We start from the raw sequence: 12,208 nt of genomic DNA, 5'->3' as shown, positions 1-12,208 counted from the left end.
TACACCTTGTAGTCCTTTGTTTTATGTAACATTTCCTATACAGTCATTTACACCCATATAAATGATTGTCTCTGTGTAGTGTCTGAGGCGTAGGTGATCTTTGGGGGCAACAACAAACATTGTTGCACCGGGCGCCACGAGCACTAAAACCGGCCCTGTCATCGAGGCCATTGGTACCTCCATTGGCCTTATTTCAGCAGTAGTAGCTGCAACTCACCAAGGATCGGCAATGCAGGATTTTCACACACACCAAACTAAGTTTGCAAACTTCACACTCTCTGCTTCATGCACAAGCACTTTTAACATGTGCTACCTGCTCTGGAGCCACTGGAATTATGCAGCAATGGGGGTCAAAATGTGCAGTGTTGACTAAATTATGCAGCAAAAAGAAGGCTGCAGCGTAATGCAATATATTTTCTTATACTTTATATTTTATTATTTAGACATTTTTAAACATGTTAAGTCTCTGCAAAGAATCTGCCTCATTAGTATCAGTATAACATACAAATGCGCAGTGAGAAAGGTGATCAATCAACCTTTGCAAAGGGCCGTCCACTTTGCAGCAACTCAAGTCACGTTTTTTAGTAACTTTTTATCTGTTTGAGCTACAAAAATGATTAGTTAAAACTGCAAGGATGATGTATTATGTGACAAATAAGGCAGAGCCATAATTATTTAGAAAACATTTGCAAACTAGGATATTTTGACATTCATGTTTGAACTGCTCTTGTGGAAGAAGAGAGGTGAAGTGTTTATGAGAGAAACTGCATGGCTTGGGGACAAATGGCTTGTGATTCCACTTTTAAGTGTATTTGGGACGTTGTGTGATTGGAAATATATTCCACTTTGTGAATGTATTTAAATGCCGATAACTCCTATTAAACCTTAAATAATTAATTGTATCCATTGGTTGAATTAAATGGTGAAATGCCAAACAAATAATAACAATTGGGATGCTTGGCACATTCTGGCCACACCTCTGACATCGCCCACTGATCCAATCCTTGGGTTATCCCCACCCTCGGAGTCTCCGCCCACAGTTCCCCTACTTTTTTTCCCCCACTTCGACCACTGGGTACAATCATGGACTTGAAACAATGGAGCAAGGAGATGTATATCTACTCTGTGTGGTGAGAAATTGTAAACTTTGGAAGTTTAACTCTTCATCACCCTGGGATTACGCTCTCTTGCGCACATTCCGTCTCTCTCATTTTCCTCTCTCTCTCCCTCTCTCTCTCACTCTAGTCCTCTCCTCCCTCTCATGTTCTCATCCTTTCTTTATCTCGCACTTTCTCTCTCCATCTCTGTATCCTCTCCCGTGTCTCTTTTTTGCTCTCTGTGGCAGTGTCTGTCTAAAGCACACACACTCGTCTTTCTCCATTTATCTGTTTCCTCCCCACCCAAAACTCTTGCCTTTTCTTCCCTATCAAGTACTGTTTGAACGACGCAAGAAAAAAGATATCATTATTTAAGGTGTTAAGAATATCATCCAGAAAGTCAGATTCGAAATATTTTTTCCTTTAAGGGCAATACAAAGTTTTATTTAAATGTATATCCCTAGAAAACATTATAATTTCTAATATTGAAAAGTCTTTTCTCCTAATGGAAATTAAATGTTAATGTTTCTGATCAGAGCATGTATTTTCAACACGCGCTTTTTAATCAATGTGTGTAATTTTTAGCTCCATTTAGCTTCAGAGCCGTGTGGGTGCAATATAGATTCTATATGCTTTTCTCATCCGTTTCTGGCAGCCTGCTGTAAATCGTGTAGACAACTTGTCCCCAAATGGAGCTAACCACCCGGCACACCGACCCTTATTCCTTACAAACTTGCCTCAGTATTTCAATCTGCCCCAGACAGTCTCAAAGCTCTCCCTGCAATGCCCCTAGACCGGTCTTGATGTTCTGCTCGCTCGGTAAAAAGACAACGATTCGAACAGCTAAACATGTCAAGGCTGACTCGGGAGCTACGGGGCATGTGTTTGCCAATGACAACTGTCTGGCTTGCTTCTCAGGAGAGGAGCAGTAACTCATTTGCCTGGCCAGTTTTGCATGATTTTCTTGTCTGATTGGCACTTCTTAGTGCCGCCTGTTGGGTACTGCTTTGAGGCAATTTCTTAAGATTAGGTGTCTCGGGAAGAAGTATCCCCTGTGTCCGATAACTCTTTTTATGGTTTATAATCTATCTTATGCAGATTCTTCACCCCTCCCCCTCTCCTCTCCTTTTGAGGTTGGGCCAGTACTAGAAAGGTTCCATTGTAGGTTCGGGTTGATACTTCCATCTGTCTAGTTTCCCCCTCCTTAGGCTTTGGTTGGCTGCCAGGAAAAACAGGCATTGGCATAGCCAATAGGTCTCGCCTTTGGGACCTTATAAGTGTTTAGCCATTCAACAGTTGATGTTGGTGCACCAAGGATATTGTGCTGCATAACTAAATGCTTACAAGGTCCCAAAAGCAAGACCTATTGGCTATGCCTATGCTTGTTGATATGGGGCTGGCGACACTTTGCAAATGAAACCTGAACGGTCTGACCCATCCACAAAAAGTTTGAGATCATTGATTTCAGCTCTTTGAAGAAACTGTGTGGGAGAATGTGCGAGTAGTTCTGGAAAACATAGAGGAATTTCAGCAGACATACCATTTCGAACAGGGCTCCACACCCCATCATTGAGGGAATCAAAGAGGCCAGTTCCCACCTCTCTTTGACCATGAAAACATTCCATTGGACTGAACCAGCGCCAGCTCAGCCTGGTAACTACATTAAATGCAGAGGCTCTTGTATAAAAATATATTATGACTTTAAAAAAACTAACAGTTCAACAAATATTGCTCACAATATTCTCTGTTCTCTTTAGGCAAAAAATGGGATGCAAGACATGCAGTGTTGCTCATTGGAATCTGACTGGATCTATTTCCATCCGGATGCTTCGGGCAGAGTAATACACGTAGGACCCAATCAGATCAAGTAAGCAGAATCAGTTGCTCATGGTGCACATATTTTGCACATCCCTTCACCAAGACGTGTGCCCCTGGGGAACATCTGTAATGAATGGGGCCCTTAGAAAGTTTTCCATTTTCAGTAAAGCCATCCCTTGTGAGTAGGTGTTGGAGATCTCTGTGGTTGACTGACATAAATCCAAGCAGTATGACACCCTGCTTAAGAACACATTATCACTGCTGAGACATATCTGCAGAGATCTCCTTGTTTGAATCCCAATGATCTCATTTTTTCTTTCATTAGAAATTGACAGTAAGGTGGACTCGCCAGTCAGTGGTGGTGGTAGGTAATGATTGAAGCGTTTGACTTGCAAATGAGAAGTTTGTGATCTAAATGCAAATTTAAACAGGTCACTTGATAAGTTTGTACATCAGTGGAAATGAACAACCCACCATGTATGTGAAGCAGTCGTCTGCTCCCCCATCATTAAAGACACAGCTCCTTCAGTCCAACGGACTCCTCCTTCTTCCTCCCTCCCCCGCTCCTTGAAATCTTATGTGCATTTTCTTGAGTTGTTTGTCATTCCTATATACACTATGTTACTTCTTCCAGATAGGTTTGTGCTTCTTAAAAACTAACACATGCATTCTCACTGGCGATGCCTTCATAAAGTGTTCTTCTTTGATGATTCACCACATACATATACAACTGATCCATGATGTTTACTTTTATTGATACTTCATACTCCATCCTTTCATTGTCTTCCAGTGTACCAGAAGACTTAGGGTTGGGTCCTTTTCTGTTCCCATGATAGACTTGCACACTGTTTGGTTAGAAACTACCACGTCTATACATTAGACATCTATCTGTAGCTTTCCACCCAACTTGAGAGCCTCTTCCCTGTGCCAGCCCAAATCTCAGGCTGCAACCGTGATCAGCATTTGATAGTAGATACGTTTATCATCCACTCCTGGATTCAAAACTTTTTTGTCCTCCTACGTGATTTTCTGTTGTCTACGTATGTTTAATAAGAATGCCTTTTCTATGTTCTAGATGTAGATAAAAACAAAAACATTCACATCAACGAAACCGTTATACCCCCTCCTCAGTAAAGGTAAAATTCCAGGGGTAACTTTAGATGCAGATTGAGTATGGAATATCTAGAGAAAATATTATTATTACATGATGGAGATTGCCAAACAGTGGAAAGCCCATCGTGATTTGATGTCTGGTGATTTGGCAGGTTCTGTTCTGTAACACAGAAAAGATCATACCCTGAAGTGTGCATGAGGTTCTCGTCTACACCTCTCAATTAATCTACATTGTTTCTTCTGAAAGAAATTATTTGTTGTTCAAATTAGTCTTGTGGATCTTCATTTTCTTGTATTCCTGGTTGCAGCTTCTTAATTTGAACTAAGGCCTTAATGAGCAGAGTGGACACAACTCATTTACTCAATAAAACATTAGTAGAAATGATAGAAGTGTCCAGCGAAGGCTACAGCTCTTTGAAAGCAATGGACGTGAATACCCGCCCACTACATCACCGAGTGATGTGAACAAGCCTTTCTTCCTGCGCGTGGGTTTATGGGGAGGTTTTTCACATGCGATAATTTTGAAAAAAATGCGGTCAATGGTGCATTTTACTGCACAATTTTCATAAAATATGTGAAAACTTTCATAGTGTGATAAGCAAACCTGAATCCCTATAAAAGGGATAGGGGTGTTTGGGCCATGACACATGCCCAAGTATATTTTGAGAACGTGCAGCAAAATGGTGAATTTATACGCATTATTACCATAAATAATACTAAAATGCCACAGGTGGTGCTGTCAGTACAGTACATTAATTTTCGACGTCTTGTAATTTTGTGTCTCGTCTTTCTTTACATCTATATTTAACTTTTTTATTTTTCAATAATGTCACTTTCAAGGAGAGTCTCACTTATATGTTATGACTGATAATCGCTGTACAGGGCTACCGGTCTTTTAGGTTATGCTGTAAGGTGGCAGTAGTACTTATCACTCAAACTTAATGTTAAATATACTTTGATTCTGAAGTTGAAAATACAGTAATTTTGTCCCTAAGCTTCAGCTTTTTAGCTAATGTCGAGCATTTCAGTTTCTTCCACTTGACCAAAAACCTTTCCTTTCTATAAAAAAACTAACTTTTTACCCTAAAATAACTGCTTTTCATTTTTAGTAAATGCATGTTACGTGCCCAAAGATGAGTTTGTCAATTAAATTGATTATTCAGATGTACTACTGCCACCAAGTACGCAGGTTTCTCATTTCACGGCCATGTATCACCATCTCATGCTGTGGATGCCCACAATATGCCATTCATTAATCAACATTGTTCTAGGGCCAGCAATATACGGGAGGTTGACAATATCTTGCCATCTATATCCAAAATACCAAGACTTACCAACATTTTAAAGCCAACATTATATCAGGTTGGCACCTGCATTTCATATGTCCCTCATCTGCCAAGAATTAGCAACATTATAGCCGATGTTCACCTACCGCCACAGCAACTACTCAGGACAATGCCAGCGTGGTGGGTTGGTAGAGATTTAAGATGTGGGATACCAAAGGATAAACAATCCGATTGCGCTGTGTGTGCAAAATCTAGTGTATTTAATATAAATCTTAATAGGGGCTAACATCCTGCCTCCTTGCTTTTCATTGGTTCCTGTGCTTGCCACTTACTTTTCCTCCATTTTTATTTTCTGTAGCATACTGTTTCCTGCATTTACCAATGCTTGTTCATGTGGTCCTCATGTGTTTCTCTTATCAGTTACCAGTCACTGAAGTACTGTTTCCATCCATGTTTCTGGAACTATTTTTTGGCCATCGAGACATCAGTCCCCTTCCTCTATCACTCTTGCACTGGGAGAGAAGAGAAGAACTCTGTTTATTTAGACCTTAGTCTTTAAACAATCGGATAAAAACCCTATACAAAATCAGCTAAAAACATTTCATACAGACCTTATTAAAATCAGCCATTCCTTCTATACACTGTGCTTTGTTACTTCTATTCGACATTTGATTTCATTACTAAAAATCATTAAAATCTTTAAAAGTATAAAAGGTTATGTACATTCTAAAACAGACAATAAGATCTTTATCCTTTTACTGTGCAATATTAAATCTATTTGAATTTGCCTCACCCATGATTTATCCTTCCGGTGTTGCTAGATATAGATTACAAGGGGAGTTTACTAACCTTACTTGAGCTTTTCCCTAGCCAGTGCATTCACTCCTTTCAAGTAGTACCCAAGAGCAATTGCTATATCAAGATGTTCCATTCTTAATAATAAATCGATTGCTTGTGCTCTTGCTCTGATGTCATACTTTATAAATAAGGGTCGCAGAAACTGTTTCCTCGTTTCTATACACATAAGACAATCCAGTAATATGTGCGCAGTTCCGCACTTGGTCCCTAGTCCACATTTACATATACCATCCGGGTACATCATTTCATTCATCACTCTCCCCTCCAATCGCCAGGGGATAATGCCAATTCTCATTTTTAAGATATCCCACCTAAATCCATGGTTCGGCAGGGCTTCCAGGTAAGGATACCCCACGTCGGCTTCCCATATCTTTATTATATTATGGACGGATTTTTTATTTCTTACATATATTAGATCTTGTGTTCTAGAAAGTTCCCTTCCTTGTGCTCTTAAAGAGCTTTTTGTAAAATTAACCTCTAAGGAATTTTGGGTAACCCCCACCTTTAGGCAACACATTATTTCCTTTATTTTTTTTTTGCCTCGGTTGCCCATCTTAGGCTACTTTGTCGGATCTCCTCACTGCACCAATGTGAGACCTTTTGATCTTCCCCCTGAGATTGGCGTTTCCAGCATTTTGGCCTGGGTATTCCACCCTATAATTCCTGTTTCAAGCCTAATTGCCTGCACCATTGCAGACTTTGGTAGGGACAAAAGCATTTTTAAGGCCTTACTTTCTTCCTGGTCCCAGTCGCCTTTCCCGCTAAAAAGGAGCACCTCTGCTCCATATAATACTTGTGGGGGGACCATGGCTGTAAAGGCTTCCAGCATGGGTTTGTGTGACCTATCACCAAAGTTTTTATAAAAAATTTTCAAACCACAGATGGATGCTGAATCTTTTGCATTCTGATTTTCCATATGTTTGTTCCATTTTAAACTAGACTCGAACAATAGCCCCAGATATTTATATTGTTTTACTATTTCTAGTTTGGTTTTATCAAGATACCAACAAAAGCTCTTTGACCCTTTCCCGAAGCACATGACCTTTGTTTTATCCATATTTACGGTTAACAGTTTATTCTTGCAGTATTCATTAAAAGCATTTAATTTCCTCTGCAGCCCTAATTCGGTCTGGTCAGTAATAACCAGATCATCTGCGTACAGCAGGCATGAGATCTTTCTGCCACTCATTCTGGGGCTGGCACTTTTTTCCACCTCTAATACTGCTGGTAAATCTGCTAGGAAGATAGAAAAAAGAAACGGGGCCAGGACGCAACCCTGACGTAGCCCATTTCCTATGTCAACCTTCTTTGTGAGTGCCCCCTGGGTGTCTTTTATTACTTGGGCCCAGTTCCCTCTGTGTAATTCTTTTAATATTTCGAATAAGTGCCGTGGGATATTGTATTTAATCAGACACTCCCAAAGTTTCCCCCGGTCTACAGAGTCGAAGGCTGCACGGAAGTCGACAAAGCAGCACCACATACTCCCCCTTTGTTTTATCGACTTCCGTGCCAAGGCCCACAGAGCATAGCAATGGTCCACCGTGGAATGCCCTTCCTTAAATCCCCCCTGTTCTACCGGGATGATTTGGTTGGCTTCTACCCAGTTTTTTAGTTTGCCAAGTACTATTTTAGCAAAGATCTTCTCCCCAATGTCCTGTAGATTAATTAATCTTAAGTTTTTTGGGCTATACATGTCCCCTTTCTTGTGTATGGGCCGTATTATTGCCACTTTCCAGGTATCAGGGAATTTCCCAGTATCTAGAATAATTTGGAACATGTTTGCGAAGAATTTAGCCCACCAGTCTGGATGCGTTTTAATTATCAGTGCTGGAAGGTTATCAGTGCCTGCTGCTCTTGTGAGGTTCAAGCCCATTAACGTTTTTTTAACCTCAGTGACTGAGAAGTCGGGTTTCATATCTAATACCAGACCGCTCCAATCTGTGTACAGATTCTCTTCCCGCTCTGTCCTCGGGCTATACAAGTCATGTAAATATTCCTCCCAAGCTGCTTCCTCCACTATACAATTTATTGCCCCTGGCTGGCGGTCTGCTGCTGAGTGCACTAGTTTCCAAAACTGGCGTAGGTTCTTTGTTTCTATTGCCTCAAGTAGTTTTAACCAGCACCCTTCTTTAAATTCTCTTTTCACCCTCCTAGTTAGCATATTATACTCTCTTTTTAGGACTTCTAACGCTTTTCTACTATCCTGGTCCCTGTTTCCGGGGTTACGGCGTGCCATCCTCCTGATTTCTCTTTTTTTCTCCTGGCATTCCCTTGTAAACCAACCAGTTACTTTCCCCATCTTTCTATCACTCTGATTAGTTTTTGTATTTCCACCGTTTCTAACTTTTAATCCCTTACTGAGTATTTGGACTACCTCCTCGATCTTACTTGTGTACCACTCCAGAGTTTGTCCACTCGCAGTCTCAAGGTCTAGGTTTCGTTGTAAATTTATTAATCTTGCGACATATTCTTCTGTTAGCCTGGTTGTACAACGTCTGGGGTACTCCATCTGTTGTTCCAAGACTAGTGTGCGAGGTGCTAATTGAACACTGGGGAACTCAAAGGCCAACATGTTGTGATCACTTCCTTCTCTATTTATAATCTTAAACCCAGAGGATCGATGGAAGTTCCAAGGAGTCAGATAAATGTAGTCAATCGGGCAAGTTTGAGCACCCAGTTTAAAGGTTCTTTTTGCTGGACAGTCTAATTCGCTTCTTCCGTTTAAGCAGAAGAGATTTTTGGCACCCAAGTAATTCATCAACTGATTATCCTTTGCTCCTGTTATACATGATGGAAAAGTAGCTTGTGGTATTTCATAAGCCTCTAATATATCTTGGAAACAGCAATCTACATTCTCAGGATGCAATTTATGATTAAAATCACCAAGTAGTATAATTATGTCCTCACAATATGTCTCACACAAAAAGTCCATATCTTCTTTAAACAGAGCCATTTCCTTCCCATATAGCTCAGTGGTGGCCCATTGCATATACACATTTATAATCAAGACTGTAGTAATATTTATGCATCCTGATATCAGTATTCTACAGACCAATAGCCATTTACATTTCACGGGTAGGTCAATTACTTTATTCATTATTTTTGTTGACACAAGGGTCATTATTCCACCCGCAGGTCGCCCAAATCTACACTTCTTAGCTAGTCGGTTCAGTTGGCAGAATCCATCGAAAGTTGGTGTCTCACCACATAGCCAGGTCTCCTGTATACTTATAATCTCTGTGTTTTCCCCCAGCTCCCTTATGCTTTTTTGTTTCTCCTCACTTCCTAGCCCATTTACATTCCAGGAGACTAATCTTATGCTATGTGGTTGACCTTTTACCTATTTGATGTCATCTAGCCAACCTTCCTCCCCCTGTTCTTCCATGACTTTCTCTGAGGGGTCTGGCTGACCAGACTCAATACTCCAATTTCCCCACCAATGGTCAATATTAGAATTATTTGCTACTATTTGGATGTTTCCTAGCGGTGTGCCATACTCATCCTCAAGATCACGAAACATAACCTGTCTCTTTCTTAACCCTGCATGATTTTTTAGGAAGTTTCTTCCCTGCCCGCCTTTCTCATCTAACTCTGTAAACACCTCATTCTCATCTAGTAGTCTAATTCCCTCCTTCTGGAGTTCCTTCGCTGCTTTCTTGATCATATCTTTTACCAGATTGGAATATATTGTGATTCTTGTGACCTCCTTCCCTTCTCTTGCTTGTCTAAAGCCCACTACCCTTAGGTCGTTTGTTCCTATAGCTTTCAGGTTCTGACATTTGGCAAATCCTTGCAGCAGTTGAGACCTAATGGGGCGGCCTTTTTCCTAGCTTCTTCCCCCCTTTTCTTATTGGGATTTGTTCAAAGTACAGCTCCATGTTCTCGTTCTTCTCATTCCTTGTCCTACTTACTAACGGGGGTTCTGTCATCTTGGCCTTCTCTGCTTGTTTGTTTAAGCTAATAGGTCGTACCTCCCTTGTAACCCAAGACTGCAGGTTTCCTCCCAGTTGTTTCCCCGTCCCATTGTGCTGTACTGTGGGTTTAATACTATCTACGTTCCCCTGGGTTTTCCTGATCTTGGGTGGGGGCACATATTTTACCGGGCATTTTGGAGTTTTTCCCCTTGATATACTCCTAGGGCGGTTGGCTTCCTTTCTTTCCTTATCCTTCGTACTTTTTTCCTTTTCCACCCCCAATTCCTCCCCGATGGCTTGCCTCACTTTCCTTACTGCTTTTTTCCCTATGCCCCTTGCTCTACTTGTTTGACTACATCTAGTCTGTTCTACTCTCCTTATTACCCTCATAGGCCACTTTGCTATGTATACCTGGTGGCACTCTTTGGGTTGTTTCTCGGTAAGGGGCTGCCCTTTTCCACGAATATCCGGGTCTAGGTTTGGGGTTTTTTCTACCATCTTTGCCATGTGATCTCTTTCAATTAGAGCTCCATTGCCCTCCCCCTGTGCCTGTAATTGGGACTCACAGTCCGGCACTTGTCTTACCATATCTGGCATGTGGGATCTTATCCCCTGCAGTTCCCCCTCTATTTTTGCTAAATACATTTTCTGTTTTTTTAATACAGCATTATTTGACAGAGTTACTTCAAGTAGTCCTTTCAAAGTTTTTTGTAGTGTCACTCTTGCACTGGTTTTCCTTTCTTCCACTTTCATTTCATTCATTCTCATTGTGTTCTCTTCCAACTTTGTTAGGCAAATCTCTCATTTTCTATTCTCACTTTTTCTCCACACCACATATCTTCCGCAGTCTTCCAATGCAATCGCTTGCATGAGACCCCGTCCCGTCCCTCCCACCACCTTCCTCCCAACACTGCTTGGAAACGGGCCCCCACTGTCGTCACCTATATTCCTCATGTGTGAAAAGACAGCTCCCTCATGAGCTGATGGGCCTATGCAACGACTGCCTCTTCAAAATGGTCAGGTACGGCCTAGACCCCCGCCTCCCTTCTCAGTACTCCCAGATAGTAACACGTTTACTACTAGAATTGGGTTTTTGGGATTAGGGAGTCGTGAAACCCCCTGGCCGTATTTATTAACATAACATTTTAATAACAAAATTGTATACATTATTTACATAATACACAGAAAACATTATATTACATTGATTACATTGGTAGGTACAGATGTCATATTGCTAACCTTAACATATCTCTAATACAAAGATATTCCTATCTGAATCTAAACATACCTTATTCAAAATAATCATAATAGCATTTACTTTTCTGCGTCTCCCTATTTGAGCCTATGGCAAGGTCAGTACCTTGCATCAGATCCATATCAAATTATGCCCGTCCTCCCAACTGGAGTGCGCATGTGCAGAGGGCTCGTTCACTGTGAGAGTACTCCCCCCCACCGTTCTCTCTAGGCCGCGCGCACCTCCCCTGACGTCAGCGCGCACCACCTAGCGTGGAGCGCGCACACAGGACGTCGCTAGAGAGTCGCGCCGCCCGCTGCTTTTAAAAAGCAAGCGGCGCGATCATGAGGCACTTTTCCGTGGGGTGGCGGTGGCGGCGGAGCGGGCGTGAGGAGTGCAGGTAAGGAGGCGGGGGGCTGGTGGGGTTTGTGGCGATTGTGGCGCTTGCGGCTGTGTGGGAGCGTGGCAGACTGTGCCCTTTTGTTTAAGTAATGCTGATAACCAGAGCCCCTTCACGGGCTCCGATTAACAGCAATACTTAAACAAAAGGCCACAGTCTGCCCCGTGCTTTACTAACAAAAGCGTAGACACTTTCCAAACACAGTGTGTACTTTAGCACACGCTGTGTTTGGAAAGTGTCTACGCTTTTGTTAGTAAAGCACGAGGCAGACTGTGGCCTTTTGTTTAAGTATTGTTGTTAATCGGAGCCCGTGAATGGGCTATGATTATCAGCAATACTTATACGAGAGGCCAGCGCGGGTGGGAAACGAGCGGAACTGAATGCGAGAGGGCAGAAAGTCACACAAAACGAGTGGGACAGAGGGCATAAAGGCACAAAAAACGAGTGGGACAGAGGGCAGAAAGAGTGGGACAGAGGACATAAAGTCA

At 41.8% G+C, this 12,208-nt stretch overlaps 1 protein-coding gene across 4 annotated transcripts in view; it reads left to right on the top strand.

Annotated features, from left to right (window-relative positions):
- Positions 1-12,208, top strand: part of DCAF17 (DDB1 and CUL4 associated factor 17) — a 426,798-nt gene that overhangs the window by 271,998 nt on the left and 142,592 nt on the right. For all 4 annotated transcript variants that reach the window (XM_078681578.1, XM_078681577.1, XM_078681579.1 and 1 more), the window contains one exon: positions 2,855-2,964. In XM_078681578.1, coding sequence (XP_078537704.1) covers positions 2,855-2,964 — 110 coding nt within the window. The remainder of the gene's footprint in view (positions 1-2,854; positions 2,965-12,208) is intronic.

Source organism: Lissotriton helveticus, chromosome 3_1, assembly GCF_964261635.1.
Source record: "Lissotriton helveticus chromosome 3_1, aLisHel1.1, whole genome shotgun sequence".
Taxonomy (NCBI): domain Eukaryota; kingdom Metazoa; phylum Chordata; class Amphibia; order Caudata; family Salamandridae; genus Lissotriton; species Lissotriton helveticus.
The sequence above is the reverse complement of the archived record's forward strand: the minus strand, read 5'-3'. Positions and strand labels throughout refer to the sequence as shown.